Below are 22,202 nucleotides of genomic sequence, written 5' to 3'. Positions count from 1 at the left end.
CAACAGGAGCCAGGACTCGACCCCTGCAACCACAAATAGGTGAGTACAACACTCACAACGCAACACTCAGACACCCTATCAGCTCAGGTGCGTTGCTTTATCTATTAGTTGAGATAGACTATTTTATCTTTCAGTCAACAGGTCAACACTCAGACGTTTTTAAACCTGTAATGACTTGATGTTTTTATTAATAATAAAGATTTATTCAGTAGTTATTAGTTACTCAGCCTTTCCACAGTGGGGAGGAGTTGAATGATAGCTCTAGGCCTTTCGTGTTGCAATCATATCATCAGGAGTTTGCAATGTTGCAGAAATAGAGTAGGAATTCCAGGCAGATTCGTTCAGGGAACGAATCTCTGGATTATAATTATAATCATGTGGGAGCGCTAAACCCTTAGGATTATACAACGCATGTGGGGGGGGGAGGGATGGAAGGTATTCAGGCTCAATTCAGGGAACTGGAGCACAGATCCAATTCCCTAGATCAAGAGCCCCTCACCAGCGTCAAGGAACCTCCCTTGAGGGGTCGAATCTCTGGAGAGTCGTTCATGTGAATGAATCTGCCTGTATTTCCTAATCTATTTCTGCAACATTGCAAGTTCCTGATGATATGATTGCAACAGGAAAGGCCTAGAGCTATCATTCATCTCCCCCCTGTGGTTATTTTGCATATATTATCACTAATTAGCGATTATTGCAAACTTATAAACATCTATTATGCTGGTATTCATTAATTTTAACTAGTAATCAGTTAATAATTTTTTATCGCTAAATTTAGCGCTCAGCTGATCAATAGGACATCTTTTGTGCCAATACTGTTAAAACAATATAAATATTACATTTAATGGGTTTTAAACGCAAAAACTAAATTTATAAGTTGTTGTAGGCGGAAACGACGTAGGAATTTGATTGTAATTGTACAAATTTTGTGTAAATAATTTATAATAAGTGTGGTGGGTAGGTTGTGTGTTAAGTTAGTGAGGAGAGTGACAACAACATGGCGTCGTCTGCTACACTCAGACTCTCTGTTATACAGAGACATTTATCCTCACAGAGACGTGAGGAAGTGTCAGGTGATGGCCAGGGCGGCGTGGGCGTGGAGGAGAGGTGTGGAGGTGCGAGGAGAGGGTGTGAGGGCGTGGTGTGGGCGGCAACAGGTGGCGGGGAGAGGCAAGATGGGCAGGGATCTGATAACAATCCTCTCCCATCACTGCCCAGGAGACGGTAATGATGATTTTTTAAATGTTGGGTTATCCCCCCTACGGGTTTAACGCTTTTCTTAGTTTTAATGTTAATTGTCCCATCAAGGGAGTGGCCTTTATGGTGGTGAAGAGCTCGTGGTTCAAGGGACTGGAGACATTCTCTCCTAGCTACTGCCCCTGCTAATGAAGGTAAGCGCATTCTTGTGGTTGGTGACTCTCAGGTAAGATATGTTGACCGTGCTTTTTGTAATAGGAATAAGAAGATGAGAGATAGAGTGTGCTTCCCTGGAGCTGGTGTTGGGGACATTGTCAACAGACTGGATAATATCATGTCAGGTAATGGGAACAAGCCCATTATCTGTCTCAGTGCTGGTGGAAATGATATTGGGAAGGGTAGGAGAGAAGAGCTGCTAGATAAGTACAGGTCAGCTATAGATTTCATTAAGTCTAAGGGAGGGATCCCAATCATATGTAGCATCTTGCCTAGAAGGGGAGTAGGAAATGAATGGTTGTCTAGGGCAATTGGTGTAAATTGCTGGCTAGACAGATACTGCAAGGAACTTGCAATCCCATTCATTGACAACTGGAACAACTTTTATGGCAAACATGATATGTATGCAAGGGATGGGGTTCATCTCTCTGGGGCAGGGGTGGTAGCACTTGCAGACTCGATTGAGAAGGCCATTGGTGAAATGCCTATGATTTTAAACTGATGGAAGATAGAGGTATGGGTGTGTGTGGGAAACAAGCAGGTTGCAACACTAGGGTTGGAAACAGTAAATGTATAAAAGGCATTCAGCATGAAGTTATAAATAAAGACAATAGAACAGGTCAGAAAACAAAGGGGGACAGCAGAGGGCAGCAAGGGACTAGCTCCCTTAAGGTTTACTATACTAATAGCAGGAGTGTTAGAAATAAGATAGATGAGCTAAGATTAATTGCAAGTGCAGGAAACATAGATATTATTGCTATAACAGAGACCTGGCTCAATCTGAAAGATAGAGAGATGCCATCTGAATGTCACATACAAGGCTATAAATTATTCCACACTGACAGGGTCAACAGGAAAGGTGGTGGAGTAGCGATGTATGTCAGAGACAATTTAAATTGTTGTGTTAGACAAGATATTAAATTAGAAGCGTCAGCCACTGAATCTGTTTGGTTACAGCTTCTCGAGGGCCGAGAAAAACTAATTTTGGGTGTGATTTACAGGGCCCCAAATCTTGATAGGGAGTGCAGTAAACTTCTATGGGACGAAATTCGTAAGGCATCTACATACGAAAATGTTGTGCTAATGGGAGATTTCAACTATAGACAGATTGACTGGAGCAATTTGACAGGAAATTTAGAGTCGGGTGACTTTCTTGATACGATCCAGGATTGTTTTTTAAAACAGTTTGTGACAGAGCCAACTAGGGGAAATAACCTCCTTGACTTGGTTCTTGCCAGTAGGGAAACACTAATTAATAATCTTGAGGTTAATGATGAGCTTGGGGAGAGTGATCACAAATCACTCAGTTTTAACATATCATGGAATTCCCCTAATAATGGCAATCAAGTCTCCGTCCCTGACTTTCGCTTGGCTGATTTCATAGGACTGAAAAATTACTTAGGTGGGCTGAACTGGAATGACCTGACTAGGGGTCAGGTAGGTGGTGATGGTTGCCGATATGATGCTTTCCAGGGCATAGTTCTAGCTGCTCAGTCAAATTATGTTCCAAATAGGGAAATCAGATCAAACAAAAATGATCCTAAATGGATGAACAATAGATTAAAATATCTGATTGGTCAAAAGAGAGGCATATATAGGCAAATCAAAAGAGGAGAGGGGCAATTAAGAAATCGATATATTCAGTTAAAGAGAGAAATAAAAAAGGGAATTAGAAAAGCAAAAAGAGATTATGAGGTTAAAGTTGCAAGAGAATCGAAGACTAACCCAAAAGGATTCTTTCAGGTATACAGAAGTAAGATCAGGGACAAGATAGGCCCACTCAAAAGTTCCTCGGGTCAGCTCACTGACAGTGATAAGGAAATGTGTAGAATTTTTAACACATACTTCCTCTCAGTTTTTACACAGGAGGATACCAGTGATATTCCAGTAATGATAAATTATGTAGAACAGGACGATAATAAACTGTGCACTATTAGGGTCACAAGTGACATGGTCCTTAGGCAAATAGATAAATTAAAACCTAACAAATCCCCAGGCCCTGATGAACTGTATGCAAGGGTTCTAAAGGAATGTAAAGAGGAGCTTAGCACACCTTTGGCTAATCTTTTCAACATATCACTACAAACTGGCATGGTGCCAGATAAGTGGAAAATGGCAAATGTGATACCTATTTTCAAAACAGGTGACAGGTCCTTAGCTTCGAACTATAGACCAATAAGCCTAACCTCCATAGTGGGAAAATTTATGGAATCAATAATTGCCGAGGCAGTTCGTAGCCACCTTGAAAAGCATAAATTAATCAACGAATCTCAGCATGGTTTTACAAAGGGACGTTCCTGCCTTACGAATTTATTAACTTTTTTCACTAAGGTATTTGAGGAGGTAGATCATGGTAACGAATATGATATTGTGTATATGGACTTCAGTAAGGCTTTTGACAGGGTCCCACATCAGAGACTATTGAGGAAAATTAAAGCACATGGAATAGGAGGAGAAATTTTTTCCTGGATAGAGGCATGGTTGACAAATAGGCAGCAGAGAGTTTGCATAAATGGGGAGAAATCAGAGTGGGGAAGCGTCACGAGCGGTGTTCCACAGGGGTCAGTGTTGGGCCCCCTGCTGTTCACAATCTACATAAACGACATAGATGAGGGCATAAAGAGCGACATCGGCAAGTTTGCCGATGACACCAAAATAGGCCGTCGAATTCATTCTGACGAGGACATTCGAGCACTCCAGGAAGATTTGAATAGACTGATGCAGTGGTCGGAGAAGTGGCAGATGCAGTTTAATATAGACAAATGCAAAGTTCTAAATGTTGGACAGGACAATAACCATGCCACATATAAACTAAATAATGTAGATCTTAATATTACGGATTGCGAAAAAGATTTAGGAGTTCTGGTTAGCAGTAATCTGAAACCAAGACAACAGTGCATAAGTGTTCGCAATAAAGCTAATAGAATCCTTGGCTTCATATCAAGAAGCATAAATAATAGGAGTCCTCAGGTTGTTCTTCAACTCTATACATCCTTGGTTAGGCCTCATTTAGATTATGCTGCACAGTTTTGGTCACCGTATTACAGAATGGATATAAATTCTCTGGAAAATGTACAAAGGAGGATGACAAAGATGATCCCATGTATCAGAAACCTTCCCTATGAGGATAGACTAAGGGCCCTGAAACTGCACTCTCTAGAAAGACGTAGAATTAGGGGGGATATGATTGAGGTTATAAGTGGAAGACAGGAATAAATAAAGGGGATGTAAATAGTGTGCTGATAATATCTAGCCTAGACAGGACTCGCAGCAATGGTTTTAAGTTGGAAAAATTCAGATTCAGGAGGGATATAGGAAAGTACTGGTTTGGTAATAGAGTTGTGGATGAGTGGAACAAACTCCCAAGTACCGTTATAGAGGCCAGAACGTTGTGTAGCTTTAAAAATAGGTTGGATAAATACATGAGTAGATGTGGGTGGGTGTGAGTTAGACCTGATAGCTTGTGCTAACGGGTCGGTTGCCGTGTTCCTCCCTTGAGTCAATGTGACCTGACCTGACTAGGTTGGGTGCATTGGCTTAAGCCGGTAGGGACTTGGACCTGCCTCGCATGGGCCAGTAGGCCTTCTGCAGTGTTCCTTCGTTCTTATGTTCTTATGTTCTTAGATCTGATTGCTGTACAAGGATCTCAAAGTCAAAGTCAAAGTCAAAGTCAAAGTCAAAGTCAAAGTCAAAGTCAGAGATGAAGATTTGTTTCCACATGATATAATGTTTGTACAGAGATGGCTGACATGTGGTTATGGATGCGGGAAAGTCATGGTTATGCACCCCATAACCTCTGAAGGAAGGTTCCTTGATGCTGGTGAGGGGCTCTTGATCTAAGGAATTGGATCTGTGCTCCAGTTCCCTGAATTAAACCTGAATACTTTCCATCCCCCCACAGACACTATAATCCTACGGGTTTAGCGCTTCCCCATGATTATAATAATCATGGTTATGCAGAGTATTTTGGGCAAACTTAACTTTATCTCCTTTATTTGTAACTGCTCTTAACATACTTAAGTTACTTAGCAGTTTTAAGGTTTAAATAATAAGTTATTACAAGGACCTGAATGGTCTGACTGGGTTGTCCTGGTGGGTAATTTACACCTGAAGTCAGTACTGGGCTGTGGTTCATACGTCAGTTTGCATGCAGCCAACAGTAACAGCCTGGTTCCCCTCAAGGAAGGTTCCTTGATGTTGGTGAGGGGCTCTTGATTTAGGGAATTGGATCTGTGCTCCAGTTCCCCGAATTAAGCCTGAATGCCTTCCACATCCCCCCCCCAGGCGCTGTATAATCCTCCGGGTTTAGCGCTTCCCCCTTGATTATAATAATAATAATAACAGCCTGGTTGATCAGACCCTGATCCTCCACGAGGCCTGGTCTCAGACCCTGATCCTCCACGAGGCCTGGTCTCAGACCGAGCCGGGGGGCGTTGACTCCCGAAACCCACTCCAGGTATATGCTGCTATGTATGATAATTCATGTAACTGTTTGTGTACCTATATATTTATTTAAGATTACAATGACAATAATTATTATCTGTTTATGTATAATGACATTAAAGTTATACAAACATCACTTTGTTTTTGGGGTAATTTACATGTTTTATTATATATAATGAATTTACTTATGTGTACCTAAATAAACTTTCATTACCAAGCTGCTCTATGATACCACCGGGTTTAGAGCTCCTCATGAGTATAATGAGATGAATAAATATACAATAATTCTTGTCTATCCACAGATATATTCCCATATTAAATTTAATTAAAGGTTGTAATTATTGAATTTAAATCCTTCTTAAATTTGGTAGGAATATCCTAGATTCATCCCAAAATGTCATTTTTGCACATAGGGTAATTATATAACCTTATAAGTTAACTTACTGGAATAATCCACACTAGAAAATTAAAAATATTAAAAAGATTTTTTTGGTTTGGTTAAAGATCCATTTCTGTCTAGATGAAACAATTTTTAATAATTATTTCTTTTTAATATGTACTGTTGTAAATAATAAATACAGTTTGTAATCACTCAAATTAAAATACAGATTCCTTATTGTGCTGTAACATGCTGTCTACTATAGGAGAATGAGATGCTTGTGTAAAGTTTTGGGAATCTTTATTAGGGAAATGTTTCGCCAGCCAGTGGCTTCTTCAGTCCAATACAGAGAAAAACGATGAAAGATGAGGTAATCAGTCCCTCAACTTTCATCGTTCTTCTCTGTATTGGACTGAAGAAGCTGCTGGCTGTTGAAACATTTTACCAATAGACATTCCCAAGTGTTGCATGAATGTCTCATTCTTCACCTTGTAAGTTTTCTCAACCATTACATCCTGCCTCCTGTACGACTTGCCTTAATATTTTTTTTTTATCCTAAATGCTGTACATGTATCTCATTTACATGCATTAGCACTTCTCACTGCCCTTACTAACTCTACTTCTGTTATACTCTCCACCCTCGCTACCCTCTGGTCAAGCATATATATATATATTTTTTTTTTTCAACAAGTTGGCCGTCTCCCACCGAGGCAGGGTGACCCAAAAAAGAAAGAAAATCCCCAAAAAGAAAATGCTTTCATCATCATTCAACACTTTCACCACACTCACACATAATCACTGTTTTTGCAGAGGTGCTCAGAATACAACAGTTTAGAAGCATATATGTATAAAGATACACAACATATCCCCCCAAACTGCCTATATCCCAAACCCCTCCTTTAAAGTACAGGCATTGTACTTCCCATTTCCAGGACTCAAGTCCGACTATATGAAAATAACTGGTTTCCCCGAATCCCTTCACTAAATACTACCCTGCTCACACTCCAACAGATCGTCAGGTCCCAAGTACCAATCGTCTCCATTCACTCCTATCTAACACGCTCACGCACGCTTGCTGGAAGTCCAAGCCCCTCGCCCACAAAACCTCCTTTACCCCCTCTCTCCAACCCTTTCGAGGACGACCCCTACCTCGCCTTCCTGTCCCTATAGATTTATATGCTTTCCATGTCATTCTACTTTGATCCATTCTCTCTAAATGACCAAACCACCTCAACAACCCCTCTTCAGCCCTCTGACTAATACTTTTATTAACTCCACACCTTTTCCTAATTTCCACACTCCGAATTTTCTGCAAAATATTTACACCACACATTGTCCTTAGACAGGACATCTCCACTGCCTCCAACCATCTCCTCGCTGCTGCATTTACCACCCAAACTTCACACCCATATAAGAGTGTTGGTACTACTATACTTTCATACATTCCCTTCTTTGCCTCCATAGATAACGTTTTTTGACTCCACATATACCTCAATGCACCACTCACCTTTTTTCCCTCATCAATTCTATGATTAACCTCATCCTTCATAAATCCATCCGCCGACACGTCAACTCCCAAGTATCTGAAAACATTTACTTCTTCCATACTCCTCCTCCCCAATTTGATATCCAATTTTTCTTTATCTAAATCATTTGATACCCTCATCACCTTACTCTTTTCTATGTTCACTTTCAACTTTCTACCTTTACACACATTCCCAAACTCATCCACTAACCTTCGCAATTTTTCTTTAGAATCTCCCATAAGCACAGTATCATCAGCAAAAAGTAACTGTGTTAATTCCCAATTTGAATTTGATTCCCCATAATTTAATCCCACCCCTCTCCCGAACACCCTAGCATTTACTTCTTTTACAACCCCATCTATAAATATATTAAACAACCATGGTGACATTACACATCCCTGTCTAAGACCTACTTTTACCAGGAAGTAGTCTCCCTCTCTTCTACACACCCTAGCCTGAGCCTCGCTATCCTCATAAAAACTCTTTACAGTATTTAGTAACTTACCACCTATTCCATATACTTGCAACATCTGCCACATTGCTCCCCTATCCACTCTATCATATGCCTTTTCTAAATCCATAAATGCAATAAAAACTTCCCTACCTTTATCTAAATACTGTTCACATATATGCTTCAATGTAAACACTTGATCTACACATCCCCTACCCACTCTGAAACCCCCTTGCTCATCCGCAATCCTACATTCTGTCTTACCTCTAATTCTTTCAATTATAACCCTACCATACACTTTTCCTGGTATACTCAATAAACTTATTCCTCTATAATTTTTACAATCTCTTTTGTCCCCTTTCCCTTTATATAAAGGGACTATACATGCTCTCCACCAATCCCTAGGTACCTTCCCCTCTTTCATACATTTATTAAACAAAAATACCAACCACTCCAACACTATATCCCTCCCTGCTTTTAACATTTCTGTCATGATCCCATCAGTTCCAGCTGCTTTACCCCCTTTCATTCTACGTAATGCCTCACGTACCTCCCCCACACTTACATTCTGCTCTTCTTCACTCCTAAAAGATGGTATACCTCCCTGACCAGTGCATGAAATTACCACCTCCCTTTCTTCCTCAACATTTAAAAGTTCCTCAAAATATTCTCGCCATCTACCTAATTCCTCCCTCTCCCCATCTACTAACTCCCCTACTCTGTTTTTAACTGACAAATCCATACTTTCCCTAGGCTTTCTTAACTTGTTTAACTCACTCCAAAATTTTTTCTTATCTTCATTAAAATTTCTTGACAGTGCTTCTCCCACTATCATCTGCTCTCCTTTTGCACTCTCTCACCACTCTCTTCACCTTTCTTTTACTGTCCATATACTCTGCTTTTCTTATAACACTTCTGCTTTGTAAAAACCTCTCATAAGCTAACGTTTTCTCTTTTATCACACCCTTTACTTCATCATTCCACCAATCACTCCTCTTTCCACCTGCCCCCACCCTCCTATAACCACAAACTTCTGCCCCACATTCTAATACTGCATTTTTAAAACTATTCCAACCCTCTTCAACCCCCCCCCACTACTCATCTTTGCACTAGCCCACCTTTCTGCCAACAGTCACTTATATCTCCCCCGAACTTCCTCCTCCCTTAGTTTATACACTTTCACCTCCCTCTTACTTGTTGTTACCACCTTCCTCTTTTCCCAAGTTTATACACTTTCACCTCCCTCTTACTTGTTGTTACCACCTTCCTCTTTTCCCATCTACCTCTTACTCTAACTGTAGCTACAACTAAATAATGATCCGATATATCAGTTGCCCCTCTATAAACATGTACATCCTGGAGCCTACCCATTAGCCTTTTATCCACCAATACATAATCTAGCAAACTACTTTCATTATGTGCTACATCATACCTTGTATATTTATTTATCCTCTTTTTCATAAAATATGTATTACTTATTACCAAATCTCTTTCTACACATAGCTCAATTAAAGGCTCCCCATTTACATTTACCCCTGGCACCCCAAATTTACCTACTACTCTCTCCATAGCATTTTTACCCACTTTAGCATTGAAATCCCCAACCACCATTACTCTCACACTTGATTCAAAACTCCCCACGCATTCACTCAACATTTCCCAAAATCTCTCTCCTCTACACTTCTTTCTTCTCCAGGTGCATACACGCTTACTATAACCCACTTTTCACATCCAATCTTTATTTTACTCCACATAATCCTTGAATTAATACATTTATAGTCCCTCTTTTCCTGCCATAGCTTATCATTCAACATTATTGCTACTCCTTCTTTAGCTCTAACTCTATTTGAAACCCCTGACCTAATCCCATTTATTCCTCTCCATTGAAACTCTCCCACCCCCTTCAGCTTCATTTCACTTAAAGCCAGGACATCCAGCTTCTTCTCATTCATAACATCCACAATCATCTCTCTTATTATTTGCACAACATCCACACACATTCAGACTTCCCACTTTGACAATTTTCTTCTTCTTATTCTTTTTAGTAATCTTTACAGGAAAAGGGGTTACTAGCCCATTGTTCCCAGCATTTTAGTTGACTTTTATGGAGGAAAGATTCTTATTCCACTTCCCCATGGATATAAAAGGAAAAGTAATAACACCAAGAACTATTAAGATAAAATCAAAGAAAACTCAGATGAGTGTGTATAAATAAACTTGTACATGTATGTGTAGTGTGACCTAAGTGTAAGTAGAAGTAGCAAGACATACCTGTAATATTGCATATTTATGAGACAGACAAAAGACACCAGCAATCCTACCATCATGTAAAACAATTACAGGCTTTTGTTTTACATTCACGTGGCTGGATGGTAGTACCTCCCTGGATGGTTGCTGTCTACCAACCTACTACGTATATACTACATATATATACTACATATATACTACATATATATACATATATATATACTACATATATATATTATTTTTATTTTTTTTATTATCACACTGGCCGATTCCCGCCAAGGCAGGGTGGCCCGAAAAAGAAAAACTTTCACCATCATTCACTCCATTACTGTCTTGCCAGAAGGGTGCTTTACACTACAGTTTTTAAACTGCAACATTAACACCCCTCCTTCAGAGTGCAGGCACTGTACTTCCCATCTCCAGGACTCAAGTCCGGCCTGCCGGTTTCCCTGAACCCCTTCATAAATGTTACTTTGCTCACACTCCAACAGCACGTCAAGTATTAAAAACCATTTGTCTCCATTCACTCCTATCAAACACGCTCACGCATGCCTGCTGGAAGTCCAAGCCCCTCGCACACAAAACCTCCTTTACCCCCTCCCTCCAACCTTTCCTAGGCTGACCCCTACCCTGCCTTCCTTCCACTACAGACTGATACACTCTTGAAGTTATTCTGTTTCGCTCCATTCTCTCCACATGTCCGAACCACCTCAACAACCCTTCCTCAGCCCTCTGGACAACAGTTTTGGTAATCCCGCACCTCCTCCTAACTTCCAAACTACGAATTCTCTGCATTGTATTCACACCACACATTGCTCTCAGACATGACATCTCCACTGCCTCCAGCCTTCTCCTCGCTGCAACATTCATCACCCATGCTTCACACCCATATAAGGGCGTTGGTAAAACTATACTCTCATACATTCCCCTCTCTGCCTCCAAGGACAAAGTTCTTTGTCTCCACAGACTCCTAAGTGCACCACTCACCCTTTTCCCCTCATCAATTCTATGATTCACCTCATCTTTCATAGACCCATCCGCTGACACATCCACTCCCAAATATCTGAATACATTCACCTCCTCCATACTCTCTCCCTCCAATCTGATATCCAATCTTTCATCACCTAATCTTTTTGTTATCCTCATAACCTTACTCTTTCCTGTATTCACTTTCAATTTTCTTCTTTTGCACACCCTACCAAATTCATCCACCAATCTCTGCAACTTCTCTTCAGAATCTCCCAAGAGCACAGTGTCATCAGCAAAGAGCAACTGTGACAACTCCCACTTTATGTGTGATTCTTTATCTTTTAACTCCACGCCTCTTGCCAAGACCCGCGCATTTACTTCTCTTACAACCCCATCTATAAATATATTAAACAACCATGGTGACATCACACATCCTTGTCCAAGGCCTACTTTTACTGGGAAATAATTTCCCTCTTTCCTACATACTCTAACTTGAGCCTCACTATCCTCGTAAAAACTCTTCACTGCTTTCAGTAACCTACCTCCTTCACCATACACCTGCAACATCTGCCACATTGCCCCCCTATCCACCCTGTCATACGCCTTTTCCAAATCCATAAATGCCACAAAGACCTCTTTAGCCTTATCTAAATACTGTTCACTTATATGTTTCACTGTAAACACCTGGTCCACACACCCCCTACCTTTCCTAAAGCCTCCTTGTTCATCTGCTATCCTATTCTCCGTCTTACTCTTAATTTTTCAATAATAACTCTACCATACACTTTGCCAGGTATACTCAACAGACTTATTATTATTTTTTTTTATTATCACACCGGCCGACTCCCACCAAGGCAGGGTGGCCCGAAAAAGAAAAACTTTCACCATCATTCACTCCATCACTGTCTTGCCAGAAGGGTGCCTTACACTACAGTTTTTAAATTGCAACATTAACACCCCTCCTTCAGAGTGCAGGCACTGTACTTCCCATCTCCAGGACTCAAGTCCGGCCTGCCGGTTTCCCTGAATCCCTTCATAAATGTTACTTTGCTCACACTCCAACAGCACGACTCAACAGACTTATCCCCCTATAATTTTTGCACTCTCTTTTATCCCCTTTGCCTTTATACAAAGGAACTATGCATGCTCTCTGCCAATCCCTAGGTACCTTACCCTCTTCCATACATTTATTAAATAATTGCACCAACCACTCCAAAACTATATCCCCACCTGCTTTTAACATTTCTATCTTTATCCCATCAATCCCGGCTGCCTTACCCCCTTTCATTTTACCTACTGCCTCACAAACTATTATATTATATTTACTTGAAATGGTGCTTATTAGCAAAGTTCTCTTGTCTGTCAGCTTCCAGAAAAGCTGTGAAATATGACGTGTAGAAACTAGAAAGAGCTGTTTGGGCAAACTTAGGCTTTCTTCCTTAAGGAAGGTACCTTGATACTGGTGATAGGCCCTTGATTCAAGAAATTGGACCTGTTCTCCCCTTCAATCAAACTTGATTGCTTTCCATTTCCCAGGTGTTGTGTGACCCTTAGTGCTTTAGCACTTTCACCTTAATAATGATAATAAGTATGAAAATAAATAGGCTTTCATCAAAAAAGGCTTGCCATTGAATACAAGGTGTAAATTGAAGAATGGTTAATTGACTTGCAATTTTGGCTACCCAGTCAAGCAGTTCACAATACTAAATATATTGTATAACTAGTAAAATTAAGAAAATTTAGAATTGTTTAGTTAGGCCAAGGATATGGTATTAATTAGGCAGATAATAGACATGAAGTTAGCAGGTACAAAGACTAATAATTAGGCTTCAGCACTTGCCACAGTATTTAGCATCACGGCTATGTAGTGTGCAGAGAAATAGGCCTATTGGTAATAGGGAAAGCATGTTGAAAATTTATTTACAGTGATCTTTGTAACATTTTTATAAATACTGCTATAAATCACTATATAATTTTTTTTTCTCAACAGACAAGAAGTGCTGAAATGGAATGGCTGGGGTTATAAAGATTCACAGTTTGTGGTTCACAAGGAGAAGGATTACTATGTATCCTTTACAGGAAACAGGTGAGCAGTTAATGTAACACTTTTTTAGAGGCAAACATATTTACAGTAATTTACACACATTGCAAATCCTTGATTTAATACACCTTGGAAATCTTCTTTCAACACACTGGCTGTATCCCACCAAGGTGGGGCGGCCCAAAAGGAAAAACGAAAGACACCTTGGAATTATGGCCACAAAATCTGCTGGGTCATTTGACTGAAAAATGGACAAAGTCCATTACTTAGAGAATTGTCCTTTCTTGTTGTTATGGTAAAATAATCTCTAATGTCCATCACGAGTGTCATTGCCATCCATACACTCCATTTAACTGAGGGTTTAGTATAGTAGTAGTACTATAGTGACAGGTAGTAGGTTAGTATACAGCAACCATCCAGGGCACACACACATTTGCTAAAGAATGACATACCCGTTTATAATGAAATATACTGTGAAGGATACTGTAGCTTCCTCGCTTGCTTTCCTTAACGTATCTGAGCTACATCTAGTGTTAAACACACACAACCCTCATATAGAAGAATGAAACTTATGGTAATGTTTCAGACCGACTTGGACCATATCTATTAATGGTCCAAGTTGGACCAAAATGTCTTCATAAGTTACATTCTCCTTCGTGCAAGTTACTAGTGTGTTGTTCCAGTCATGGTATTGTGCCTTTTTATTCTCTACATCTTGTACACAAATAACCTGTAAATAGAGACATTTATAATTAGGTTTTGGTCCAACTTGGGCCCTTAATTAACTAGCTACACTAACACACATCATCATAAGCTTCTGTCTCCTATATGTTGGTTACATTGTTCCAGTCACATCTATTGTTACTTCTCCAGGTACAAAATTGGCAATCTGGTTTTGCCTCACTTTGCCAACTGGGTGAGGGAGACTTTAGGGGTCAACTTTGATGATTGCACCCCTCCTCAACCTCCGCCTCAACCTCAACACTTTCCTCAACCAACTATACAGCAAGGTTTGTAATTCAAAATTTTTTGTTGCCATTTTTCCCCTCACAGGAGGTGCCTTGACAATGGTAAATTGTTCTTGATCCAAAGACTTGGAGCTGTCTGTCCTCTCCTTGGATCAGATCTGCATGGCTACTATTCCTTGAGCCACTGTATAACCCCTACTGTTTAGAACTCTTCCCTTTCTCTCCCAGTTTACTTTCATTTTATTTTCATGGATTTGATATTCTTCCTTATTCTTTCAAATGTTTTTCTTCATCTTCTTTAGTTTTAACACACAGTTCCTCAGCAAAGACAATATAAATAACAAAAAAGGCACAATACCGTGACTGGAACGATACACAAATAACCCGCACATAAAAGAGAGAAGCTTACGACGACGTTTCGGTCCGACTTGGACCATTGACAAAGCTTCTCTCTTATGTGCGGGTTATTTGTGTAAAGACAATATAACACTGTCAGAATCAGCGAGTAACAAAGTGTTTGTTGTTGAGTGGCCAGGTTATTACATGACCTCATTAGTGTACAGTATTGAACATTCCTGGTTATACAGCTAGCCACAAGTGGAAGAAACAAGAAAGGTGAACATAGTGCTATTTTCTCTTTATTCATTTGTAATATGGTAAATGCCAGTGATGAATGAGGTGAATATATATGTGCTTAGTTCACCACAACCAGTACTTATAATGTAATAATTGTCATAATGTACAGACTCCCTCACACCAGTTTGCTAAAGCTTCGGTGACAACCTTAAAAATAGTATGATGATAAACAAAAAATTTGGCAAATACCATTTAATAATTTCTGGATCTTTTAACATCAATGTTTGTAAGTTAAATGATTCCCACATGTCAGACTTCTTTAATGCATTCTTGTTTCTTAATACCCTTCATCACCAAACCCACATGAGTCATTGATACATCTTCATTCTCAGGTCGTATCAGGACCAACATAAGTTCACTTTTAAATTCAGGTATAATTATGAATAGAACAACTGACCATCCCACTCAAAAACAAAGAAATACTTTTATGCTTGACAAATTTGGAGAGAGCACTTTTTTTTTTTTTTTTTTTTTTTTTTAAGTATACTGGCCGTCTTTGACCGAGGCAATGACCCGAAAAAGAAGAAAACTGTTAAGTTTTTCTACATGTACAGGAGAAGGGGTCACTAGCCCTTTGCTCCCAGTATTTTGATCACCTCTTATGACATGTATGGCTTACGGATGAAAGATTCTTCTCCACTTTCCCATGGAAGATGTCTCAAATACAGTGGACCCCCGGTTTACGATATTATTTCATTCCAGAAGTATGTTCAGGTGCCATTACTGAACGAATTTGTTCCCATAAGGAATATTGTGAATTAGATTAGTCCATTTCAGACCCCCAAACATACACGTACAAACGCACTTACATAAATACACTTACATAATTGGTCGTATTGGGAGGTGATCGTAAACCGGGGGTCCACTGTATAGCATAAATTCTGTGCTGTATACTGCAGTGTATTATAGATCTGTAATTTGTTATTTTACGAATAAATATTTCTATTTCTTCTAAGATAATCAGTGTTCACACTTATTTTTCCAGACTTCCTAGATGAAATACAAACATTGGGGATAACCCATAGTTTAGAGGGAGAGGACCGGCTCTTCCGTGCTCATGGCCACACACTGGCAGAAATATTCACACTTAGAGAAGGAATGTTTCCAAGAATCCCAGATTTAGTAGTATGGCCTAGTAAGTATTCAAATCTCAAAGTCTATTTCCACATGACACATTGTTTATACAGGAATTCGTGACAATTGAATGCATGTAGAAAGCCCATGGTTATGCAGAGCATTTCAGATAAGCTTAAGCCTAACTTAAGACTACTAGGGCAATAAACATTACATATACAAGTGGTCCTCGACTAATGATGGGGATACCTTTCGATGAACCCACCGTAAGTCGATAAAATCATAAGTCGAATATGAATATGATATATTCTAAATAAATAAGTAAATAAATTAACTGCTGTCACTGAATAAGCCAATAAACAAATAATTACTGTAACTAACTAAATACCAGTATTGAAAAGTAAATAAATGAATACAAGCTACAGACTTACCATCTTCATGCTGGATAATTATCTTAAGTTTCATTTCCAAAGAAATTGCTTTTGCACCATCATAGTCGAAATATAAGTCGAGGAGCACCTTTATATGTATAGTATTGATAAAGGTTTAAATGCCTGGCTAAACCCTGTATGTTTTATGTGTGATATATAGTTTTGAAATACTATCCCACAAGTATACATTGTGTACAGTGAGAATGGTCTGTTTACACTAACATTTATTAGAGAAAATTCCTTCAAGGAAGGGAGGTGGTTGTGCATTGATACTGGTAAAGAACTTTTGATCTTGGGAATTGGAGCTACCCTTTCTTTCCTTGGATCAAACTAATTACCTCCTGTTTTGCCTGGTGCTGTATTACCTCTGTGGGTTTATGCTTCCATTGACTATGTAATAACTAGCATCTTGTTATGTGTTAATATGAATTAAAATGTCACAAGTTCCATTGTATAGGGGCCCAGGATCACTGTGTAGGGGCCCAGGATCACTGTGTAGGGGCCCAGGATAACTGTACATATACCCAGAATCACTGTATAAGGGGCCAGAATTATTAATTGGTTAGGTCTCTTGAAGTTGCACATATTTATCTTGTTCTACTTTCTTCTGACTTCTGTTCATGTTACCTGGCCGTTATTTTTTTTCCTCCAGAGAACCATAGTGAGGTAGAGAAACTTGTCGACTTGGCTTGTCGATGCCAGACTGCTCTCATACCATTCGGTGGCGGCACCAGCGTCTCCGGAGCTTTGTTATGCCCAGAAGAGGAGAGCAGAATGATAGTGTCCCTAGATACCTCACAGATGGTGAGTGGTGAAAACTTGTTGCATGGGAAAGCATTTTCTTTTCAATATCAAAGGATTTTGAAGAATGAGACACTTGGGTAACATTTGGGAATTCTGATTGTAGAAATGTTTTGCCAGCCAGTGGCTTCTTCTGTCCAATACAGAGAAGAATGGTGGAAGATGAAGAGTTTGAGGTAATCTGTCCCTCAGTCTGGACTTGATATTTTCTGTCCATGGGCTGAACACGTCGACTCCAGGCTGAGGGACTGATTACCTCAAACTCCTCCTCATCTTCCACCGTTGTTCTGCATCTGACTAAAGGAGCCACTGACTGGTGAAGTGTTATAAGAATAAAGATTACCAAGTGTTGTACAAGTGTCTTATTTATCATCGTGTTAGTTCTCTAAACCATTCATTAAAATAAAAGAAGTTACGTACTTAATTCTGTACATGTTTTTCAGTGTCGTATCTTGTGGTTAGATGAAAAGAATTTAACAGCGAGGATTGAAGCTGGTATTATTGGGCAAGATCTTGAAAAACAACTTCATGTCCGAGGCTACACTACCGGCCACGAGCCTGATTCCTATGAATTTTCTAGGTAAGAAATTACTGGAGTAAGTTTTTTATGTAGCTTACAGCACATGCTGTCTCCTTCATTTCATACTTCTCGGTTCAAATGGCCTTTGATATACAAAATTTACCATAAATGCACAGTACATTAATTTGATCACTTTACTTGCTTTTGTTGCTAAAAAAATTAAAAAATTTCTGGGTTTGGTACAGAATAAACTACCTTTGAATAGCAGTTGTCAATAATTTCAAGATTATATGACTTAATATACATGTTTGGCTTGGTATAAGCTTCGTACTGCCTTTCTGGACTCCATTGTTCATGGACTGTCTACTGTACAGGATTGTAAATTGTCCCTGGACTCCTCAAAATCCCATGCAATGCTTACCATCAACAAAAATAAAAGACTCAGAATTTCTCCTTGCAGTATTGTACTTGCATTTCCTTCTTTTATAGGATAATTCTATTTATGTATTTGTTGATTTTAGTGTTTTGATGTTAATCTTGCTATGATTCTTTTTTAATTTATCTGAGAGTAATATTTTAACCCTTAAACTGTCCAAACGTAGATCTATGTTTTTTCAACGTCTGAAAGTGTGTAAAGAAAGTAGATTTTTTTTTTTTTTTACATTTGAAAACGTGTAAAAAACTTAGATCTACTTTTTTTTTTTTGTTATATTTGAAAATATGTAAAAAAAGAACGTAGATCTACTTTTGGGGCACTACGCATGTGAACGTAGATCTGCTTGGACAGTTTAAGGGTTAATCTTAATCCCTGCTGTGAAATGATCTATCCTCCTCATTTTAATTTTTAAGGTCAGTTTGCATTGAAAATTGTCTTTTTCTAGTAACTCCGGTGCTTATTGTAATTTTGTATGTATTGTATCTGTTTTATCCAGAATTACTGTAATTGCCTTTTACTTTGTTTGTTACTTAGTCTTGGTGGATGGGTTGCAACCAGAGCTTCAGGGATGAAGAAAAACATTTATGGAAATATTGAAGACCTTGTGGTACAGGTGAAGGTGGTGACCCCGGTGGGCACAGTGGAGCGTTACACAGCGGGTCCCAGGCTCTCCGCTGGCCCTGATGTCCACCATTTCATTCTCGGCTCTGAAGGCAAGGGATTTAGCCTCTTTGTTTGTCTGCGTAAAGTAAGGTCTTTAGTAAATCTTTGAGCACTATTGCAGTGGGTCACTTGGTAGTCAGTGGTAGCCTGGAGCAAGAAAGGTGAACTGATAGTGCCAAATAAAACAGCCCTGAATCTGTAAGTCTTGTATACTGAGTTTTCATTTTCAGAATTAGTTGTCAGTCCTTCGAAGATTGAGTCGCAAAACCATGACTGGAACAATTCATTGTTAATGCACAGTTTGGAGAGGAAACTTAAGAGTTTGACTTCGTCCTGGAACATTAAGTCACAATTGTGGCTCGATAACGTCTAGTTTCCTCTCTCAATTTTGGGTTATTAGTGGATAATGCTGTCCTACTGTATTTCACAAACAATAATACCTGAAGAAGAACAATTAACCCATAAACGGTCCAAGCAGATCTACGTTCACATGTGTAGTGCTAAAAAGTAGATCTAAGTTTTTTTACATTCTTTCTTCTTTCAACACACCAGCCGTATCCCACCGAGGCGGGGTGGCCCAAAAGGAAAAACGAAAGTTTCTCCTTTTACATTTAGTAATATATACAGGAGAAGTGGTTACTAGCCCCTTGCTCCTGGCATTTTAGTCACCTCTTACAACACGCATGGCTTACGGAGGAAGAATTCTGTTCCACTTCCCCATGGAGGTAAGAGGAAATAAACAAGAACAAGAACTAGTAGGAAAAATGGAAGAAAACCCAGAGGGGTGTGTATATAAATATATACTTGTACATGTATGTGTAGTGTGACCTAAGTGTAAGTAGAAGTAGCAAGACATACCTGAAACCTTGCATGTTGATGAGACAGAAAAATGGACAGCAGCAATCCTACCATCATGTAAAACAATTACAGGTTTCCGTTTTACACTCACTTGGCAGGACGGTAGTACCTCCCTGGGCGGTTGAACATAACATAAGAACATAAGAAAGGAGGAACACTGCAGGAGGCCTGCTGGCCCATACTAGGCAGGTCCTTCACAATTCATCCCACTAACAAAACATTTGCCCAACCCAATTTTCAATGCCACCCAAGAAATAAGCTCTGATGTGAAAGTCCCACTCAAATCCAACCCCTCCCACTCATGTACTTATCCAACCTAGATTTGAAACTACCCAAAGTCCCAGCCTCAATAACCCAACTAGGTAGACTGTTCCACTCATCAACTACCCTATTTCCAAACCAATACTTTCCTATGTCCTTTCTAAATCTAAACTTATCTAATTTAAATCCATTACTGCGGGTTCTCTCTTGGAGAGACATCCTCAAGACCTTATTAATATCCCCTTTATTAATACCTATCTTCCACTTATACACTTCGAACAGGTCTCCCCTCATTCTTCGTCTAACAAGTGAATGTAACTTAAGAGTCTTCAATCTTTCTTCATAAGGAAGATTTCTAATGCTATGTATTAATTTAGTCATCCTACGCTGAATGTTTTCTAACGAATTTATGTCCATTTTGTAATACGGAGACCAGAACTGAGCTGCATAATCTAGGTGAGGCCTTACTAATGATGTATAAAGCTGCAGTATGACCTCTGGACTTCTGTTGCTTACACTTCTTGATATAAATCCCAGTAATCTATTTGCCTTATTACGTACGCTTAGGCATTGCTGTCTTGGTTTAAGGTTGCTGCTCACCATAACCCCCAAGTCCTTTTCGCAATCTGTATGGCTAAGTTCTACATCATTTAACTTATAAGTACTAGGGTTATGGGCACTCCCAAGCTTCAGAACCTTGCATTTATCTACATTGAACTGCATCTGCCACTTTTCTGACCAAGAATAGAGTTTGTTTAAATCCTCCTGAAGTTCCATAACATCTACGTTTGAATCAATTATCCTACCTATCTTTGTGTCATCGGCGAATTTGCTCATATCACTAGTAATTCCCTCATCAAGATCATTGATATATATTATAAACAACAACGGGCCCAAGACTGATCCCTGTGGAACGCCACTTGTTACAGATCCCCACTCGGATTTAACCCCATTTATGGACACACTCTGCTTCCTGTCAGTGAGCCATGACTCGATCCACGAGAGCACTTTTCCCCCAATGCCATGAGCTGCCACTTTCTTAAACAGTCTATGGTGCGGAACTCTATCAAAAGCCTTACTAAAATCTAAGTAAATAATATCAAATTCTTTATTGTGGTCAACAGCCTCAAAAGCTTTACTGAAGAAAGTTAATAAATTAGTTAGACAAGACCGGCCTCTTGTGAATCCATGCTGAGTATCATTTATTTATTTATTTATTTATTTATTTCCAATTTGTGCACACATACATAGGTACAAAAAAAATACAGATAAGAGCAGTATGCCAAAGCCACTTATACTATGCATAGCATTACGGGCTGGCTTAAAATTAACTTAAGATTAACTAAGCAATGATTATTATTATTATTATAATCAAAAAGAAGCGCTAAGCCACAAGGACTATACAGCGCTGCTACTAAGCAATGATGAAATCAGTGATAAAACATTAATGTAAACAGATAACTATAAAGCACAAGTGAGTATTACAAAGACAGGTCATATGGTTGCATTCAGTTAGGTAGTGATTCTGTTAGGTAGTGTATTTAAAAAATAATAAAGTTAGATTGGGTTTTAGGTTTAACATTTATGTGATATAATTGTGAGAAACATTTAAGATTTACAATTTATAATGTTCAGTTATTCAGTATTTATTTGGTTTTGGGTGAGTAAGTAATCTTTGAGAAGAGACTTGAATTTATAAACAGGTTGTGTTTCTTTTATATTTACAGGTAATGAATTCCAGATTTTAGGGCCTTTTATGTGCATTGAGTTTTTGCATAGTGTGAGATGGACACGAGGAACATCAAAGAGTGATCTGTGCCTTGTGTTATGGTCATGTGTTCTGTTGAGGTTGGCAAGGAGATGTTTGAGGGGAGGGTTAATATCAGAGTTAAGTGTTCTATGTATGTAATAGGTGCAGTAATAAGTATGGATGTTTTGTATGGTGAGTAGGTTTAGTGTATTGAATATTGGTGGAGTGTGCTGCCTGTAGTGAGAATTTGTTATCATTCTAACTGCAGCCTTTTGTTGGGTAATTAGTGGTCTGAGATGGTTAATTGTTGTTGAGCCCCATGCACAAATTCCATA

At 39.2% G+C, this 22,202-nt stretch overlaps 1 protein-coding gene across 1 annotated transcript in view; it reads left to right on the top strand.

Moving 5' to 3' along the window:
• Positions 1-986: 986 nt before the first annotated feature.
• The window catches only part of Agps (alkyldihydroxyacetonephosphate synthase), a 32,083-nt gene continuing 10,867 nt past the window's right edge, over positions 987-22,202 (top strand). Inside the window, exons 1-7 of the mRNA XM_053774322.2 lie at positions 987-1,224; positions 13,419-13,514; positions 14,343-14,479; positions 16,059-16,208; positions 17,231-17,382; positions 17,823-17,959; positions 18,870-19,048. Coding sequence (XP_053630297.1) covers positions 998-1,224; positions 13,419-13,514; positions 14,343-14,479; positions 16,059-16,208; positions 17,231-17,382; positions 17,823-17,959; positions 18,870-19,048 — 1,078 coding nt within the window. The 5' untranslated portion in view covers positions 987-997. The remainder of the gene's footprint in view (positions 1,225-13,418; positions 13,515-14,342; positions 14,480-16,058; positions 16,209-17,230; positions 17,383-17,822; positions 17,960-18,869; positions 19,049-22,202) is intronic.

This window comes from Cherax quadricarinatus, chromosome 7 (assembly GCF_038502225.1).
Source record: "Cherax quadricarinatus isolate ZL_2023a chromosome 7, ASM3850222v1, whole genome shotgun sequence".
NCBI classification, from domain to species: Eukaryota; Metazoa; Arthropoda; class Malacostraca; order Decapoda; family Parastacidae; genus Cherax; species Cherax quadricarinatus.
The sequence above is the reverse complement of the archived record's forward strand: the minus strand, read 5'-3'. Positions and strand labels throughout refer to the sequence as shown.